A 20,396-nucleotide genomic window follows, 5' to 3' on the forward strand; every position below is an offset into this window, starting at 1 on the left:
GAAGCTGAAGAATTTGTTCTTTGAATGAGAACAGTGTCTTCCTGTCACAAATTCAGGATAATAGTGTGTGATAGTATCCTTTTGCTGTTAGTCAGACTGGTGACAAGTACTGATGGGTGAACTTTCCAATGGTTTTGGACATTTAGCTAGACAAGTCCCACTGAACTTTGGGTGCTTCTTTGTTTCTTTCTTTGTTTCACTTGTTTTATAATTAAGGAAATGCATACATTGTATGAATTGTCCATAGTGAACACTCAGATACTCACTTTTTCATTGAACACGTAGCAAGGATACCGTTGTAAAGTGACTCTGTGGTGGTGTAGTGTTGCATACTGTAAAGTCTAACATGGTTCTGGGCCAAAGACAGAATTATTAATTTCCTCCTGGATTTTGTAGTATGTGAGTATGTGAGTGCTTGACAAACATCAAAGCATATATCTTTGTCACAACGCTGTGCAGTAAAATGGTATTGTTATCCACATTTTAGAGATGAGGAACAGAGAGATTAGGAGAAAATTGCCGTCAGTAATCCATAATCTTCAGTGCCCAACTGGAGACACCTAAGGTCTAATTTTTCAGTGTACCATGCATTTTTGTAGGCACTTTGTTTAAAGTACACACCTTTGACTTCATTTGCAGTAGTAGTCATTCCTCAGCACTTCTGCAAATCAGGCCCCAAGTGTCTCAAGTTGGGCACTGCTATTTCTTTGCATCATTAAGAATATGAGGAAACTAAAGTTGCGTTCCAAATAACCATGTTTACTTACTATATCCAACATTCAAGGCCTAGCTATGGTCATGGTATCCTCTGTTAGGATCCGATGGCTTCTGCAGTGAAAGACAGGGAGGCCCACTAGAGGGCTCCCAAACTATTTTCAGGAATATTATCTAATTCCTATACACTACAGGCACCCAGAGAATAAGGAACACGGTGGCCACTTGTGAAAATTTTGGTGTAAGGCAATTTCCAAGCATCACATAGGAACTCTGTGGTAGAGGCAGGGACAGAGTCTGATTCTCCAGAATGGCATTCAAATATCTTAACCACAAGATCATCCTTTCTGTGTCTCATTCACTGCACACCTTCCAATTTTTGCAACAAATGAGGCAGGGGTCCTACAGACACCACCCTCTTTCACTACATAACCCTGAGTTATTTCTTGAACTCCACCCAGCATGCACTGACTGAGGAAGGCGTCCAGGGGAAAAAACAGTATGTGATTATGTAATTAAACACTGTATGCATGCATACAAGGGGGGCAAATTAAGGTTGCATGGAAACTTTAATTCTAGCACTTCCAAAGTTTCGAGTGGTGACAGGTTTCAGAGTGGTAGCTGTGTTAGCTGTTGTGGCAAGTACTCCTCGTTCTTTAAGTTTTGAGTGCTCAGCGTTGCAACTTAACATTCTTTTAAAGTAGTTGTAAAATGTAATTCCCTATTTTATAAAAAAGCTAACAGAACAAAACAGAAAGTAGAAGGGGAAGAAACACACATTTTTCCAGTGAGTTTCACAGTTATTTTCTGACAGCAGAAGAATGTTGAGATTCAGGACTCCTGGGTTCAATTCCAAGTTATGGAGAGAAGTTATGGAGACCCTCCTGTTCATATTTCCCCTCTCGCACATCTCCTATCCCTGTTCTGTCATTGCTCCTATTTCCTCTCCACAGCTCCTGTTCCTTTCCCACTGTGCCTCTGTCACCCCCTGCCCATCCTTGGCTCCCCTACCTCCATCCTCTCTACATTTGAGTCAGGCTACCGGGGTTCCAGCACGATTTCCGTGCTCGCAGTTCTGGTGTCCAGTGCCACAGCAGCCTCTGGCAGTGGGAGCAACAATTGCAGGGGAGATCTTGGTAAGCCCCTAAAGGTCTTGAGTGGAGCAGGCTCATTCGTTCTGTGGGGATGTGCATATACATATGGTTGGCACAATGGAGGTGTGTGGCGAGGGGATATACTCAATGCAGGTGGAATTTTTGGAGATTTTATCTGCCAGCTTCTAATGCACCTTTTCTGAGCATGGGCAAATTATTTTTTTTTAGAGACTTATAATTTCGTTACATTTGGGACAGAAAAGACACATTCCAGACAATAGGGCAATTCCCATGACCAATTTCACGTACCTGTTCCAAATCATGGTGTTGCTAAAGTGCCTCAGTGAAATGATTGTAAGCTTTGTTTAACATGGGCAAAACGATATATTTCCCCCTAACCTCATTCTTGGAAAAGGCTGACCTATTTTTGCTGAAACTTAAAAAAATCAGCCTGGGCCAGACAGCCAGCATAGGAAAATTTCAGCCCAAACAGCTAAAGTTTGCAAAGATCTGAGCAAGCGAAAAATGGCTGTATAATGGCAAGTGTTAGGCAACCTTAACCACAGATATCACTACCAGCACTGATGAAAATAATAATAATAAAAATAATTAATAATAAAAATGTGCAGGAAAATACTAAGCCACGATGTTGGATTTCAATAGGATAGGAGTTTAGCAGTCAGGTAGAGGAAGAGTAAAAGGGCTCCCTAGAACTTTTAGGAACCTAGAAAAAGCTTTTTGGTTTTGGTTGAAAACTGGGACAAAAGTTTGAGTAAATTCTTGTTGAATCAGATCTGGGTGCTCATTCCTAATATCAAGCCTGTCACTCTAATAAAAAATGTAGGATACTACAAAGATGCCAGTCGTGTTTCAAATGAAATGGCACACGGTGCTGCTGGACTGGCCATTATTTCTATCAGACACAAAACTGAAGTCCTCTGACCCGTTGTGGGTATTCTAGATACCCTGGCTCTCTTGGCAACGGAAGTAATGCTAAATACCCTGGTGACTGGCATCCTAGAGATAGAGTAGATTAGTGCTTCTTAACCTTTTCCATATTGGGACCTCCCTTCCCGATACTCCCTCCCATTTAGCAATATGGGAAAGGTGATTGTAAACTTCTGACGCCTGTTTGTGACCCAGGGTGAAAACACATGTTATAACACAGCTCTGGTTAGAAGCATTTGGAGCAAGCTGATACTGGTCAAGCAAGCATTCTGCCAGGGGGGCAGGGGAGAGCCACAGTGAACATGGAAAAATCTTCCCTCTTCTCTGAGCTCAAGCACATGATTCAAAACTTTGCTATGTGGAAGCCACTGAACTTTGGTGTGGAAAAGGAGGTGATGATGTCAAGTCCCCATTTCTTCAAATAAAACAGGGAAGAGGTTATGCACTGAGCTTCCCTTTTATAAAGTTTGCAACTTTTACAGCCCCATCAAATATTTTTCTCACTTCCACCAGGATCCTCTTTTCTGCCAACTATTCCCAGCAAATTGAACAAGGTGCCCAGTGTCTTGAGGTACAAAAGGCTGGATTCTAGTGACAAGGCCACTGTGTTTCCTATCATAGCTCAGGAATCATCCATACCAATACAGCGATACCAGTGCAACCCAGCTGCAAGAAATGATAGCTGTATGGCTTTGAAGATATACGTTTTTTCTTGTAGTATGTCTTGTAAGAGAACAGAGACAGAGGAAGGCATCATCTATAGTTCCTGTCCACTCTTAGTGGACAAATGTTAAAAGGTGGGCAGAAAAAGACATGCCTGTAGTTTCATCCATTAGTATAGAGAAGTACTGCTCTCCTGAACTCTTCTAAACAGCTTTCCCAGACATCTGAAACTATGATACATGTGTGGTCTTCAAATGGCTCAGTGTTTTCTCCTTTTAATGGCTATTTGCAAGCCCCAGAATGCTTGGACAGCTACTGTGAACTACTTACAAGTATTGTGGTAGTTGATACATAATTGAGTGTGTGCGCTTGGTCTGGGTGCATGAGAGAGGAAAGTCAAGCTGCAAGTAGCAGATCCACAGAAGAAAGAAAGCTGGTGGGGTGGGAAAGTAGTCAGGAACACCTTTCTGCATGGCTGTATGGAACAGTGCAGGGAACATACACTGTAATCCTAACTTCCCTTTGAAGCAAAACCTAGAGGGCAAACAGCAGCTACAGATAGGTCCCGGCAAGACAGTGAGAGAGGAAAAAATAGCATTGGCTGCCTGGCTGCAGCCAAATGATGAATTCCATAGCAAAACTGTGATTTTATGATATCAAATTCCATGGCCCCAGAATGGCAGAGTCCACAGGGCCTTGACCAAAATGAATGGGGCAGTTCACACTTCTTAGATCTATTGTTTCAGCCAGTCTGCAGATCCAGACAGGCATCCCTGCACTAGAGCACGTTCAGTTCACATTTTAAAGTTTATCTCTGCAACCATAAGGACTAGAAAGGCACTTTTTTTAAAGTGAAAAGGGTAAGAGGAGAAGAAAATGGAAGGTGGTCGTGATCCTCTGAAACCTGTTTGCCTCTCCTTGGCCTGCTGACTTATGGGTTGAATTCTGGCACCAGTCAGGCTAGTTTGGCCCCTAGTATGGTTTGGGGTTGCTCTAACCTATAACCTGCTGGTTATGGCCATGAAGGGTTGGTCCACCAGCTGAGAATTACCAGAGTGCTGCAGTGCTCAAGTCACTCCCCCCAGGGTCCCCACTGACACTGGAGGCTGGTGGCCTGGGGAGGATGGCTTATGGCAGGTCTATGCCACCTAGGCGGTCTCTTAGGATATCTGCCATCTTTCTGGTCTCTTTATGTTATAGGAGTGGTGAAAATGGCCCAGAGTGAGGCTCAGAATGGAACACCAAGCATTTGACTTTTCTTTAATTAACTACACTGGCCTTTAACATAGAATGGAGAGAACATTTCTGTCTTTCAGAATGCATGATGATGAATGAATGCAATAAGTATCATGGGATCAAAGCAGCACATTGAACCACTCTCTTTCCTACACAAACCCATTAATAGTCAATACCAATATATTGGTATATACATTGTACTAAATGGGCCTCACAGGTGTCACTGACAGCATACTTTGAAAACCAAGACATTGGAGATGCTCAGGTAAGCTCCATTTCTGTCTCCAATTCAGTGGTGTTGCCCCATTGGGAGAAGCACTGGGAACAAGATTGACTGCCATATAAGAACATGTCACATTTCATCACCCTAAATTAGAGCACTGCTTTAAGGAGGTCATTTGAACAAACATGAATGTTCTTTTTAATTCAGGGGGTACAGCAGCAGCAGCAGTGTATGATTTTTAAATTACCTATCGCACTCTTAATCTATTTTCCAAGTATCCAATTTCTTTCCTTGTAGCTACCTATGCTCACATATCCTCAATCCACATTCAGGATTTTATACTGTAGCCATCTCTCATGAAAAGTTAAAACAATTACAAATCATTTACACCAAACTCAGAGGTGAAAGTAAGCCGGTACGGGCCGGTACGGAGGACCGGTAAGAAAAGGTGCAGTAGCTACCGGCAAGAAAATGGAGCATTCTCTCCCTCTCTGACTCCGCCTCCTGGCTCCAGCAAAATTGAGGGTCCGGGAGCCCAGCTCCATGAATGTTCGGGGCTGGGTCTCCCCCCTGGCCCCACCTGCTGCCCCCCCGCACCTCCCCTGAGTGTGCCCTTTGCTGCCCCCAGGCACCTCCCTGGGCCCCGGAGCAGAGCGTTTGTCTCTCCCTGTCCCCTGCAGCTCCATGCTGCCTGCCTGCATTAACTGCCACCACAGGGTCCTAGTGCCCCCCTTCACCACTGCCAGGGCAGGCTGCCCTTCCCCCTTGGACTCTTTCATTTTCCAGTGGGACCCTCCACCAGTACAGCCACCCCCCTGCCCGCAGTCACTGCTCTTGCCCCATGCTGGGCAAGGGGCAGCCCCAGTGAGGCTACAGTGAGGGGCAGCAGCAGGAAGGAGGTGCATATGTGATGGCAGCCGTCCCCCCGCCCGGCATGGCACCCACCACAGGAGAGGCGAGGGGGATTCCTGGACCTGAGAGGGGCCCTAGGAGCATGTGCAGTGACAGTGGGGGGGTGAATGTGCTGTTGGGGGGGAGAAGGGGGTCCCTACCCCAGAGCTCGCTGCTGCCAGCAGGAAGAAGGCTGGGGGGAGTCCTTCTCTCTGGCTCCAGTCCCAGGGCAGCCTGCACCCCAAACTCATCCCCAGCCCTGACCCACCCCAGAGCCCACACCCCCAGCCAGAGCCCTCATCCCCCTGAACCCTAACCCTCTGCCTCAGCCCTGAGTCCCCTCCCACACCCCAAACCCCTCATCCCCAGCCTCACCCCACAGCCCTCACCCCTGCTCCCCCACCCACCACACCCCCTCTCATCCCCAAACTCCCTTCCAGAGCCTGCACCCTGCACCCCTCCTGCACCCCAGTCCCCTGCCCCAGCACAGGGCCTGCACCCCAGACCTCCTCCCCAACCCAAACTCCCTCCCAGAGTCTTGGGCAGGTGGGGGTGGAGTTTGAGGGGGCAGAGTTTAGGCAGGGGCAGGTTCTAGGCACCACCAAAATTTCTACAAACCTGCCACTCCTGCCGGCAAGAGCTGGTGCGCCATATCGGGGTGGACTGGCTTCCTGAGGCAGCAATTTAAAGGGCTAAAATAGGCTAGAAATCCCTCTAGCCTGGAGCCATCAATTTCCACGGTTCAGTCTTTGTTCCTCAGGTGTTTCCAGGTATGTTGTTGTAGGGAGAGTGAGATTCCCCCCCCCCACCCCGCCATCATGTCATTTTCCCCTTTTTGTATTTTCTCCCCACTTGATCTTTTGCTGTGACCTGGGTCAAACAGTTCTCATTGTGTAGTGCTATCTCTGAGATACTTCTATTGTAGACAGTTCCTGGGGTAATCCTTGTGCTTGTATGCATTTCCTCAGTAAGCCATTAACATTGTTTGGCCTTATTACTGTTGTACCTGAAAGGCTGCTTATGGGTGTTTTCAACCTCAGGACATGTTTCAGCAGCACATACATAGCCAAACTTCATAACTTCACACACGATGATAGCACATGCAATCCAATGAGATATCACTGTCTAGCAGATCAAAACTTTTAGAGTGACACCTCACAAGGCATACTTTGTATAAGACATATCCTAATTACATGACAGTGGTGAATATTGGGGTGTCAGGGTGTAACAGTACTGACATGAAAAGACATTTAAAGCAGAAGATTTCATTCTTACGTAAACTTGGTTTCAGATGCTAGGCTTGTGGAAGAGACTGTGAGGACAAGTTCAGCTATGGGCAGAAAATGCCTCTGACACCCAGGTCCAGCCAACTGCTTCCCAGTGAACTACAGCAATGAGTTCACTCATTCTTTATGAGTACTGTACCTTAGAAAAAGTTTCTCAAACTCAGTTAGCTTGTAGGTCAGGTTGATAATCAGTGATGTACGTATTAGTCTCATGCCACTGCCCCTATTATGTTCCTTTAACATAGGGAATATTATTGTTGCTGGGACTAAAACTTGGATTGGCAAAATGGGGAAACACTGTTGATATGTTATACTATGAGCCAGGCTGTTTGCTGAGACTTTATCGTCATTCTTCTGGAAGTTTTCCTACCGCACACGGTAACACTTAGAAATATCCTGTCATCTGGAGCTCTCCGCCTCATCGACTCACCTTCTCATTTCAAATCTCATCTCAAAATGTTTCTGTCCCTCGTGCCTGTCCTGCTGCTGTTTATTTTTCATTTTAATTCTCTGGTCTTATTTCTAAGTGCAAAATCTTGAGAAATGCTGAGTGCTTGCAGCTTCCACTGAATTAAATGCCCGTGGCAGGTGCTCAGCACCTCTCATGGTTTAGCCCTATCTTTGTAAAGCATTTTTGGACACAGCTGGCCTGAGAGATGCTGTACTAAAGAAAGTTGCATTATACTGTATTGTATGCAAAATATGTGCACTTATTAAACAAGCTAGTTTATTTCTTACCAGATAGAAAATGAAGCCATTGTCTGACCAACAGTATTTCAAGGTTTACCAGAACATAAACCTGGTTGGGAATGTTAAGCTGGTTACACATAACTAATATGAATAAAGGTGGTCACTCACTATGGCTTAAAGATTTAGAACAATTGTTGCTCCTGTTACAAGGCGAACACACAAAGAGCCATTGTGACAAGAGTACAAAATCTCTGTTTATTACCATGGGGCTGACATGCTGAAAGACCCACTCTGCATGCCAGCACAAAAGCTTTGTTGCTTCAGATTGTTTGTTTATGTAAATTAAAATGGTGCATTTAATTATGCAACTGGAAGACTCTAAGCAACAAGCAAGGTGCTGATTGGATAGTTTTATAGAAGGGGACTGCTGGCAAATCCTAGACAAATCCTGACATTGTTACTCTGTTCTCTGTTTTGCTACAACGCCTTCAGAAGAAGAAAAGCTTGTTGACTATTCGAGGGGGGGAGGCAGAACAGTGAAAAAGGTAATAAGGTGTATAGCTTATTTTTTCTGCAGCGGTTGTAGGATACTGGGACTTCAGTGAAAGTGTACGACCCAAAGGAATTAACTGGACACTACAGTAATCATGACAGAAGAAGTCCCAATTGCATCTAGCATACTTGAGTACAATGGGAATGTACCACCTGAAAAAACTCAGCTGCAGGTCATTGATATTATTGATGAAATAGCAAAATCTGTTGGGACAGTTCCATGTGAAAATGCAGAAACCAGTCCTGAAGCTCCACTTAAAAAGGAAAATCAAGAGGATAACAAGAATTCAGTAGAGGACAACACAGTATCTGGTGCTCTTGACGGGGAGAAGCAATGCGAAGGTAAAGTACAATACTGCCTCTTTTCAATTTGTTTGGGGAAAAAAACCCATCCTTTATTTTACATATAGCATAATGAATAATAGAATGTAATTTACATGTTATCAGAAACTCCACACGTGAATAGACATAAACCAGGATAAGAGGTGATTCACAATCAGATATAAATTTGAACTAACAAGGAATGGAAACAACGAGAAAGAGAAATTATTAGCTGTCTACAGTATTGCTACAAGCATGGCAGGATGAAGTAAGAGCTCAAGAGATAAGCAGTTTTTAGTTCCCACTTATCAGATACAGGTGACAGTATGTAACTATGAAAACTAGTCATCATCATCTTTACTAACTCCTGTCATTAGTCACTTTCTCACTGTCTTGTGTCTTCTAAAGAAAAACAAGAGGAAAACAATGCAACTCTAGAGGAGGGATCAGCTGACATCCCTTCCGAGAACACAAGAACTGATGAAGAGAAATCAAGAGAAGGTAATGAGAAATGCTGTCTGATGTATGATATTTTGCTGACCATATGAACATAGGGATGGCTTTTGAAGAGAACAATTGCATGGGTATTTATTTTTTCAAATAACAAGATAGGAAACGTATCTGAATTTTAATTCTGCAATGAGCAGTAAGTCACTCATGATTTATAGCACTGCTGAACCTTAGAAAACATCACTTGTACTGCAAGGTGCAACACGCCTGAATTAGCGGATCTGATTATTAGTGTTTAGAGAAGGGATTGCTATAGTTACCTTTCTTTTTCATAAGCCCATCTGACTTTAATATCATTCATGTAGTATCTCCAGCTTTTACCATACCAGCTTGCACATGAATAGTAACCACCTCCTCAAATACAGTATAGATCTATTTAGAAAAATACAGAAAAATAACTCTGAAATATTTTTCACACTTGAATCAATGTTAAAGTCATGTGAACACAGAGAATTACTATATGGAACTTTCAGGGATAGATGCAGAAGAGCTGTATAAATCCTACCAAATATAGTATCCTCAGACTCCGAGGATAATTACACTTGCTTTGATTAAGGAAAGGAACAATATATAAACATTTATCAGTGACCACATTATATTTCATAGAAGCTCCATAGGTTTGAGAAAGTAAATCATGATGGAGGCTTTTCCTTCTTAAGGTGACATCTATATTCCAGCAGTGTTGCCTTACAAGTGCACAATAAAACCTAGTAGGTAATCTTTCACAGACTCCCCTCTCCCCAACGCCTGGCCACAAGCACTTTATCTCTAAATTGCAGGCAGCTTTTTAGTACCTAACCAATTTAGCCTAATTAATACTTAGGACCCCACAGGCAAAATGTTGAATAGATCATTTGTTGCAACATTAAAGCGTCATTTAAAATAGAGATGTGCCAAATAGGACAAATAGGAGATACCCATCTAAATGTAGTCTGCCACCTTTGAATGGGAGAAGCAAGTATAGAATATGTCTTGAGGGAATATACAAACCACCTGTGATTAATCCAGCTGGCGACTGGATGTCACTGTTGCGCTGTAAAAATACAGTGTAGGGAGAGGGTGAGATCGTTGGAAAACTGGTCTAATGGGCCTGTTTTGCCTCCCTCACTATATAGTTTAATCCCAAGGCTTGCTAGAATCCTGGTTCCTGATAAGGGCCTGATCCTTCTCCCATTGACCTCAGTGGCAAAACACAATGGATTTCAATGAGAACAGGATTGGGCCCCAAATGAGCCAATGTAGAATACCTACCCCAGTTGCATTGGCTCATCTAACAGCTCTTCCCAAGGCAAGGACACTCTCACCACACTGTTTAATTCCTCTTCTCCCACCCACCCACCCATAACAATCCTCTTTACCTTGTTTCAGTTTCCAGTGTCCTTTTTAGTCATTCCCCCAAGATCTTTAGCTATTTTCCTGGCAGTCATGGAAACCTCCTTTAAGTCTTTCTTCATTCTTCTGGTGGGTCAGTATTTTCTACTTCCCTGCTCTCTGCACGGCAGGAAATCCAATTCTGATTATTTTTATAATGGAAAGTTTATTTTCCTGTTTGTTTTATTACTTTAGAAATATCAGATCTTGACTACCTTCTTTTTTGGTGGAGGGACAATTTTGGGTAAGATCTCTGGAGGACCTGGATGGTGGGATTATTAATTATTTTTTGTATTACAGTACAGTAGTACCTAAAGGTCCCAGCTGCGATAAGGCTCCCATTAAGCTAGATACTGTATAAATGCATGGTGAGTGACAGCTTGCCCTGAAGAGCCTGCAATCTAAGTAGACAAGACAGACAAAGGCTGGGAAGAGAAAAAGAGGTACAGAAATGTGAAGTGACTTGCACAAATTCACACATCAGGTCAGCAGTGGAGCTGGAAATTAAAAGTAGAATCGAAAGTAGATCTCCTAATTTCCAGTCCAGTTACACTGCCTCCAATGAGCGTTACCTCCTACAAGGCTGAAACTGAGTTGCAGCTCTCCCATCTCAACTGAGGGGGCAGGGATATTGAGGTGGCAGGGAATGTGCTTGAACATCCCATTCCTAATTAGCTGTCAGACCATCTGCTGGGGTGTCAGCTTCCTTTGATATCACCAATCTAGGTCCTCCAAAAATCTTGCCAAAGTCTCTGGCAAAACAAGGGAAGTGGTGGAGGAGGGGCATTAATAGTGTGAGATCATGAGGTGAGGCCATCTTTCAACACTAAATGGAACAAACACAATGATGATGTTCACTTTGCAGTTCCCCTTTATTTCAGATTCTCACTGGGTCCATCTACTACCATCCCATTGAAAGACCTAATGGCAAAGACAGTGCACGAATGATACATTTTCCAGTAGCTCCCAACTCTTTGTCAACACAATTCACCTTTATACGGCAACACCACCACCTTTCTGAGCTGATCTTCCACCTTCACAAGGCTGGGGGAGTGGGGGCATCCAGCACAGAAATAACTTTAAACTAGACTCTTCTTTATTCTATCTTCCCTCCTCTAAAATTCTTTCAGAACTTCCTGGTTCACTGATGATATCTCAGAATGTATCATTCTGAGACCTCACAATACTATGGATTGCACAAATTTTAATGAGATTCCCGGTATTTATGATGCCAGATACTGTTACATCTTCTCAGAACCATAAAGAGGAAGAACAGTGGTAATATCAACGTTTGGTAATAGACACCACATAGTTACCACATAGCTTCTTCTTCTAATTATAAAGGGCAAGTGTGATAGTGTATCTCAGATTCCACCCTGTGGTAATTGTTAGCAAATGCTCACTTTTTAATTGTGGCCATTGGAGCAAGACAGGGCCGCCTGGGGTGGGGCAAGTGGGGTAATTTGCCCCAGGCCCCGCAGGGGCCCCCACGAGAGTTTTTCGGGGCCCCTGGAGTGGGGTCCTTCACTTGCTCCAGGGGCCCTGGAAAACTCTCGCGGGGCCTGGGCCCCCAGAGCTTCTTCCGCTCCAGGTCTTCGGCGGAGGGGGGTCCTTCCACCCCAGGACCTGCCACCGAAGTGCTGGGTCTTCGGCGGCAATTCAGCGGCGGGGGCACCCCGCTGCCGAAGACCCTAGGCCCCCTGAATCCTCTGTACGGCCCTGGAGCAAGAAGGTTTCACAGAGTGGGAAAAAGGCAGTGTTAATTAAAACTTATTTCTTTGCTGAACACTCCTCAAAGCCAGGTTATTGAGGCTTTCAGCACACAGAAACCAGTGCTTAATTGAGATTTAATTTTAGTTTTACATCTCACATTTAATTAATGAATGAATGAAGGGTAGGCTGAATCTTAAGTGAACAGCTCACTGAAACTTGGGACTCATTTTCCTTTCTCTTGAAAATCTTTTATTCCCCCCTTATGGGTGTAAGGATCACCGATTTTAGTAATACCTGTTTTGCATTAGAAAAATAACAAAAACATAAAAATACCATATATTTGGAGCTAAATAAGATGACTTTAAATATCAGGCAAAATGTCCCAAAGATTAAATCTGTGGCATATTTTCCTACAGAAAGCTCCATTACCTTTATTCTAGGGACTAATCCTTTTTCTAGCAGAATTGTATGGTCTAGATGACCTAATATGTCTCCACCTTCTGATTTCTGCTGATTCTTTGAGAGAAAATGTCTCTCATTTCAGGGCATACACTGATTTAGAGTGGGGATTAGCGTGGGGTTTCCCCTAATGGCAAAGTACAAAAATCATGTTTCTTGAGGTTTTTCTTCCCTTGAAGCATCAAGTATAGGCAATGATACAATTACTGTTAGAAACAAGAGTAGATGAACCAATTGTCTGCACTAAACAAGTGAACATATGATGACTCATCATTTCCATAAAGAGAGATTAGCAAATTGTATATTCACTTATATCAATCCAGTTCACTTAAAATTCATTTTAATTCCAAAAACTCAAACCAGCAGGTTATTCCCGGAACTCCCACTTTTCTTGTCTTTTTAGTCTTTTTTTTTTCCTTCTGTTTTTTAAATTTCTTTTTTTAAACAAATTACAGTTGGCAAAATGCCTGTCTGCTCTCATTGATACCATGATGAAAACATTGTCTAAGTTATTGCAGTTCTGTTCCAATGTTTTTAACTGGATCTCATTATCCTGGAAGGATCTTACGCTTATGAATGGATGAAGACTAAAGTGCTGATAACCAGTAGTAGAGTATGAGTTAATGGTGCCCAGGAATACCAAAATTTCCTAGAACGCTAGGATGGACTCCTGCTTGATTCCATGCTTCTGGGGTTTCACTGTGCTTTCCTACAGCCTCTCACAGGGTAGGAAAAAGCCTACTTGCTGCAAAATGCTGCTAAGTCTTTGTGCTGAGCTGATTGGTGTGCAGCTTGGTGAGGGAATGAAATAAAAACCAATTGATGCAGCCCAGGGATCTGCAGCGTGAGCCCACGCCTGAAGATGTAGGATGCTGTCTCTTCCAGATGGCAAAGCCTCCTTTCAAATTGGGGACCCACATTCTGCCTTAAACCACCACAGCTGGCCACAAGGGAAACAGTGTTCAATCCTTTTAAGCTGCATTGTCTGACAGAATCAAGGATTAGAATGGCATGTTGTCTGGTCTGTCAGTAACACATCCATAACTGAAGAGAGAAAATATCCTGGACCTACTGAACAATGGTCTGTTATGACTCATGGGATAAAATCTTTGCTGTGCCTCCTTGAGAATGGTGAGAAAATGATCAAGAACATAACTTTCCGATTCTCCATTGGCTGAAGGTCCCATGCCAAAGATTTAAATGGTATAAACCCTGAGGTGACCCTAACTCATGACTGTGTCATTGTAGACCAACCCACAGGATTAGGGAGTCATAACTCTTTCCCTAAAAATTTCTCCTCCCCCACTTCCCTAAACTGAGTAGAACAGGAATGTAGAGGAGAATCTGGCCCTTAGGGCCAGATTGTTATCTCTTACTCACATTGCCTAATATCTTTCTCTTCAGTGAGTCTCATTATTGGGGATACTCGCCATGTAGTGTACTCAGCACGAGTAAGGATATCCCCTTGTATTGAGGGGAAAATGGTTTTAAAACAAAATCCTAAAGGTTTGAATATACAAGACTGAGCATGTACAGCAGAAAATTCTGGTGAGCTGTTAGCTGTGCACTTATAAAAATATTGTGGTTTTAAAAAAACACTCACAGCAAAGTTGTTTGGTTACAGGAATTTACAAGCTCATTTGCAGAAGCAGGAAGAGATTGCACTCAATAGGCTTAATGGTCTTTGAGCAAGATGTTGTTGAGATTGTGAGGAGAACCAGCCTCTTTGTTGTGGGTGAGGGAATTTATAGCACATTTGTAACTCTCGATCTAGGAGTGGAGTGATACACTTTGCAGGAGAAGCAGGTAGAACCGTCTCTCTGTGGAGGCAAACAACTGTGCAAGGAAGTGATGTTACACTGGTTCCATGTTCAGCTATCTTGGAAACCCTGTCTGGTTTGCTGCATATAATGTCCAGTGGAATAGACTAAGGGGGTTGTTATCTGAACAATGGAGGATGGGAACACAGCAAGCAGGCATTAGCTGTGTAGTGAAGCTGTTCCTCTTTGGTTAAATAAATTGGAATGAGGGGACTGGACACTGAGTCTCCCACCTCCTAAGTGAGTGCCCCACGCACCAGGCCATCGAGTCATTCTCACCTCTGCTCTTTGGCCCACTGACTCTTTAAGTATTTAGTCAAAGTGAAATAGCTTCAACTGGGGAGACTGAGACTGCCCCCTATCAGAATATCCCATAGCCCAGTGGTTGAGGAACTCATGTGAGAGGTGACAAATTCCTGTTCAAATCCTGTTCTCCTCATCATGCAGAGTGGGGACTTGAGCCAGAGTTCTCCCACAGGCCAGGTGAGTAACCTTACCTCTGGGCTAAAAGTTATGAGAGAGGTGATCCTACTTCAGCCATTTTGTGTGGAGTTAGGCAGCGTCTGAGCATGCCTACTGGATCGGGCCCTACAGATAAGCTAGGCGGTGAAGCACCTATCTTCCCTCCATTTGTGAATCACATTGGAGCTTAGGTGTTCAGATGCCTAGACCTAGGCAGCAGTGCGCATGCCCAGAGACAGAAATTTAGGCACCTAGGGAATTTGTGCCGTTGAAATGTAGGTGCTGAGTGAGTATAGGTGCTTACAGGGTTAGTGGCAGCTGAGCTGTTTTTTTGTAAATACCAGTAGCTCCTAAATCTGGGATTTAGGAGTCTGAACTGGCAGTTAGGCACCCAAATCTTTTTGTGACTCTACCCCCAAAAGTTCTGGTTAACTATGCTCAAGATAATTGAGGTTGACTTCGGTGCTAGCTTAGCTGATGAAGCCTGTTGAGCTTGGCAGCTCAAGCGACAAATAGCTCTGGAATGATGTTTTCTGTAAAAATAAACATGCAAAAAAGCAAAACTCCCCCACCCCCCATACCTCCAGTCCAAACAAGTCCAGCAATCCTCCCTCTGCCCCATACACACTATGTTAATGCAATATTAATGGCACAAGATTGCCTCATAAGAGCATGGGCTGCATTAGTTCCTTGCACTCTTGGAAGGAGGTGGCAGGCCAGCATGCCCATTCTAGCGAGAGAGTAGAAAGGCTCCTTGTGCCCTTTCTCACCCACCACCCCCATGCAGGAGCCTAGCCATCATTTGACTCTAAGATTGTGACCGTGTTGACGTTGAAAGAGAAACCATGGCCCATGACACCTTTCCAATTTCCTGACTTTTTGGCATTTCCTGACTTTTGAGAGCTTGATTTCAGGATCTTCACATTGCATTAAGACTGATTATTTACATTAGCCATAAGAAACCTTGGCAAAACATTTACTATATTTAGATTTGCTTTCACATTGTGTCACAAGCCATCACTTTCCAGCATCATGAAGGCGCACAAATTGATATTATTTATCACATCTATAATGCTATAGAAGTGCATGGCACTTTGCAAAACAAGTAAGGTCGTGATCTGTGCCCTAAAGAATTTACAATTGAAGGGCCCAATTCTGGCTGTGGTACCATTCATGTCAACGAGTTATGCCTGGGAGCACTAATACCTAGTAATAACAATTTTCAGAATCAGGCTGTAAACTGAGACTAGGAGGAGACAATAGGACAGAAAGGGTCTGGGGTTTGAAGTGATTGGAGACAATATGAACACAAGGTTACTTGCATGCAGTTGGGGGGGTTGAACCATGTGGTTTATTTATTTTAACTAGATAGTAGTACTCAGGTGTGTACATACAAACACCACTCCTTGAAGAAGGAAGTTGTTATGATTTGCATTACAGTACTGAGGCCCCAACCATTATCAGAGCCCCATGCTGCTTCGGTGTTGTATAAACACATGATGAGAGAGACAGTTCCTGCCCCAAAAGTTTCCAGTCTAAACAGACAAAGGATAGGAAGGGAAGCAGTGGCACAGCGACTCACCTAACATCACAGAGCAGGTCCAGGAATAGACTCTAGGTCTCCCTGACTCCCAGGCCCATGTTCTACCACAACTACCTCTCCTTTTCAAGGACAGGTGGTGGATGTGTGATAGATGGTATAGAGGAGGGTACTGGTAAAAACCACAAACTGGTACAAATAGATATTCTAGATACAAAATCCACCAATGGGCAGGTTGGTATAAACAGAGAAGGCGTGGCGGCATATCTGAGTGTTCATGGTGATAGAAAATCCAGCCTCAAGATATGGCTAGCTCCTGACACATAGTCCTGTTCTGGAAAATGGTCGCTCAGTTTATCCTGCACTTTCATGGTGGTGGGGATCTGCATATGTGAGCTACGGAAATCCAGACTAAAATTCAAATGCAACTTTAACATATTGCAGCATAAGAAATCCCCCGTCCCATACTTTATCCAAAACTAATTGTTTTTTGCTACAGGGCCCTGTGAGGAGATTATTCCTGTAAGCACCAAAGAATGTGAAATAACTAGACAGGAGGAAAGGAACACAGAGCAACCTCAGGAAGAAACAGCTACTCATGCTAATGAGGCCAAGGAGTTCCAAACAGCAGGAGCCCAGGAAGAAGGGTGGATGCTTGAACCCAAGGAGCAAATTAAAGCTGATGCACAATTAGAAGAAAGAGAGAATGCGGAAGAGGAGGAGGAGGAGGAAGTACAGCTGATCGAAAGCAAGAAAGAAAATGGTGGGGAGTCTCCTTTAAAGAAGCAAGAAAATGACAGGGAGGAATGCTCTCCTACCAGCCCCAGTTTTAACTTCCAGGCTGAGAAACCTGAGGAGCAGCCAGGCTCAGGGAAAAAAAATGATATCTCCAGACATAGTTATTCTAGATACAATACAATCTCCTATCGCAAGATCAGAAAAGGAAACACTAAACAAAGAATTGATGAATTTGAGTCCATGATGCATTTATAAACTGAGGTGGGGAATTTGCCTAAGCTGAGAGTTCATTTTGTTTTTTCAAGATGTATCGCTTCATGTCATATCAAGTCATCATTATACACTGTGAAAATTTAACCTCTGTATTTCATTTTGAAATCATACAGAAGCATCCATAGGAGAAAAATAAAATCAACAGTTTGCTAAATATAATACAACCTGATTTAAAGTTTATCCATCCCCATCTCCCCCATCCTTTTTTTGTAACAAGATTCAGGCACTAGAAATTTTTGAACCAATTGGAAATTCTATAGCTGCACGCAACAGAAAATAACCCATTCTATTTGCCATTCTGGTAATTAGTTGGCAGCAGAACAGTTCCAGTAAAATTAGAGAGTGCAGTAATGATAATAAAAGAGACAACTGTTTGCAACAGTAATGCTCTCTGTTTTGAAATCTGTTTATGTTGGTGTCTTACGGTGCACTAAAGCCGCCTTGTGCTATCACCAGTCCGTTTCCATTTTGTGCTGATGGAATAAAGGGCTAATTGCATAAACACGTAAATATAGATTAACAGAAAATAAGCACATAATGTTTCATTTGACAAAGCAATAAATCCACAAAGGTTCCTTCTCTGGCCCACACCCTGGTAGTGCTCCTTAATATATATCTTTAATCTGGAATGCACTGGTGTAATTACAAACAGTTACATCCAGCATCTAATACCATTCGTATCATCTGAGGGCACCTCTTATTTTTGGGTCTGAATGGCTGGCACCATATATAATTCATTTTGTAAATGTTGGCATTTGCTGTTAAAATGTTCATGTTTCAATTAAACTCATTCTTGGGTTGATATATTCTGAATCTTTAGGAAATAGAGAATAATATATTACTTCAGATCTGCACTAAATGGTTTCATTACAGAAATAGATAGTTTTGTTTCAGTCCATGTATTTTAGTTAATATGATTAAGTTAAATATAAAATGAATACAAAAAAAGTTAACATAATTTTAAGCTATATGAGAATATCTCCAGTAACTAAAAGCAGCCCCTTTTTTGGTAAGTATCTTTTCCCCTTTCCCAGAGAATCACTTGGTAATAAAATTCCTTCCTTAGTAGCCTGTGTCAGCTGTAGCCAGAGTATCACCAGCTACTGTGGGAGGAGATGTAATTGTTTTCAATTCAGAGCTTACATGAATATTATCTCTCTCTCTCTCTCTCCCCCCCCAAAAAAAAGGGGGGTGGGTGGGAGGGGGAAGAAAGCATGCTGGCTAAACATAACATGAATGGTTAATTTATCCATGAGCAGCTGTGGCAACTAATATCCAGACAGTTCATATGTATCTTTTGTGAATCTTCCATCAGTTACTGGTAAATTAGATAATTGCATAGATACTATATCATACAAATTGGAGGTCAGCATTTTATACACATACATATATATGGCACATATCATGCCTGTCTGTCTGTCTACCTGATCAAAATCCACAACACTGAAAATCAGTACTCTTCAAATGCTGCCATTTTGGATCCAAGTTTTTCTCACAACATTTCTTATCAGTTTTAAAAATATTCAATATTCTTTAAATGCAGCTTAAATTTCAGATCTTAGTGAGATTTTCAAAACCAGGCACATTTGAAGCATCAGCTGTTTTAAGTTGCCTGAGCACATTTCAGTATATTTGTAAACTCTTGAATAATTACAGTCTGTATGAGCTGACATTGCTCAAATGTTCTAAAGAAAAATTCACCTTGGGCTTGGCAAATTTCATCCCAGAAGGAATTTGTTTGGGAAAGTGGTCAGCCACAGAACAAGAGTGAGAGAGGAGGTTAGAAAGGAAGTTGGAACTCAGTGTTAGACAGGGGAATCTACCATACCTGCTAGAATAATGGCTCTTTTAATAATTAGTTTTACGTTTTCAGCAGCACCAAATATTGTTCTGAATTTTTTGTCCTACATAAAAGGCAATTATGTATTGGCTATATGCAACAAAAAAAAAATAAAAGACAATTCTTAATTGTACAAACAAAACACAGTGCTCATTGTACTATTCAGCCTTGTTTATTTGCTCTTTGGTTTGTGAAAACCCAGTGGTTAGCTCTTATGAAGTTGTATTGCTGTTTTATTAAAAAAAATAAAATAAACCAGATTTCATTCCTGGACATTCAAGTGAGAATTACTTATTTTCTTTAAAAAGTATTTCATTGCTGGGCCTGACTTTCAGTGGTACTGAGCACCTGTAACTTCCATTGACTTCTGAAGTTGTGGTTGAAAAGCATTTCTGAAGAACCAGACCCCATCAAGTTCACCAAATGAGAGTTAATTAACATGGCTTATGAAAGATGCTAGATAAACACCGCTGGAGAATGAAGCTGATTATCCACTGAACAGGTACAGCATGGACATAAGCAATGCAGGTTTCCCCACATTGCCCCGCCAATGTGTTTCAATCCTGTCCTGGAGGGACTGTCTCTACTGCTGGATGGTAATTCCATCTTCAGGACTATTCAAACTAGAAATTGCTGTTGAAACAATTGTAAAGGTGACAATTAGAACCAATTGTGCTGGTGATTTTATGACCTAGATACTTCTTGACCATAAGCTGGAATGAGATCACAATTCATTTCATGTGGCCACCAAACAGCCATCAAAATAGTCATGAATTTCAATGATTGCCAACCTGGGGCTGGATTAGAATGGGTAGCCTAAAAGTAAAAGGTGGGATGAGGATGAGCGTGGAGGGTGGGAAACACTGGCTGCAATGTGATTTTGATTATCAGTACTCTAATTGCTTGAACCTTATTTGAAACCAATCACTTAAAGGCCAGATTTTCAAAGGCACTTAGGAGGCTAAAGATGCAGATGGGCACATAGTAGGATTTTCAAAAGCACATAATGAAGTTAGATACCTAGGTCTCACTGAAGTCAATGGGATTTAGGT

At 42.6% G+C, this 20,396-nt stretch overlaps 2 protein-coding genes and 1 long non-coding RNA gene across 3 annotated transcripts in view; 1 reads left to right on the plus strand and 2 right to left on the minus strand.

Moving 5' to 3' along the window:
- LOC120374605 overlaps window positions 1–9,498 on the minus strand; it is an 84,185-nt gene extending 74,687 nt beyond the window's left edge. Inside the window, exon 1 of the long non-coding RNA XR_005586170.1 lies at window positions 9,389–9,498. This is a non-coding gene — a long non-coding RNA (uncharacterized LOC120374605). The remainder of the gene's footprint in view (window positions 1–9,388) is intronic.
- Window positions 8,049–19,540, plus strand: ERMN (ermin). The gene is made up of 3 exons (XM_039494512.1): window positions 8,049–8,639; window positions 9,027–9,119; window positions 16,993–19,540. The coding sequence occupies exons 1-3, from the start codon at window positions 8,393–8,395 to the stop codon at window positions 17,484–17,486; spliced, it is 834 nt and encodes a 277-aa protein (XP_039350446.1). The 5' UTR covers window positions 8,049–8,392; the 3' UTR covers window positions 17,487–19,540.
- Window positions 19,541–19,907: 367 nt separating this feature from the next.
- The window catches only part of GALNT5 (polypeptide N-acetylgalactosaminyltransferase 5), a 37,926-nt gene continuing 37,437 nt past the window's right edge, over window positions 19,908–20,396 (minus strand). The window contains exon 11 of the transcript XR_005586496.1: window positions 19,908–19,977. The gene's annotated coding sequence lies outside the window, so the exon portion shown is untranslated. The remainder of the gene's footprint in view (window positions 19,978–20,396) is intronic.

This window comes from Mauremys reevesii, linkage group 11 (genome assembly GCF_016161935.1).
Source record: "Mauremys reevesii isolate NIE-2019 linkage group 11, ASM1616193v1, whole genome shotgun sequence".
In the NCBI taxonomy this organism is placed as follows: domain Eukaryota; kingdom Metazoa; phylum Chordata; order Testudines; family Geoemydidae; genus Mauremys; species Mauremys reevesii.

What these genes read in the sequence shown, in the direction of transcription:
- ERMN (XM_039494512.1), top strand. Translation starts at nt 8,393, where the DNA reads ATGACAGAAGAAGTCCCAATTGCATCTAGCATACTTGAGTACAATGGG. An exon ending in CGGGGAGAAGCAATGCGAAG is followed by an intron (nt 8,640 to 9,026) that starts GTAAAGTACAAT and finishes TGTCTTCTAAAG; the next exon opens with AAAAACAAGAGGAAAACAAT. An exon ending in TGAAGAGAAATCAAGAGAAG is followed by an intron (nt 9,120 to 16,992) that starts GTAATGAGAAAT and finishes TTTTTGCTACAG; the next exon opens with GGCCCTGTGAGGAGATTATT.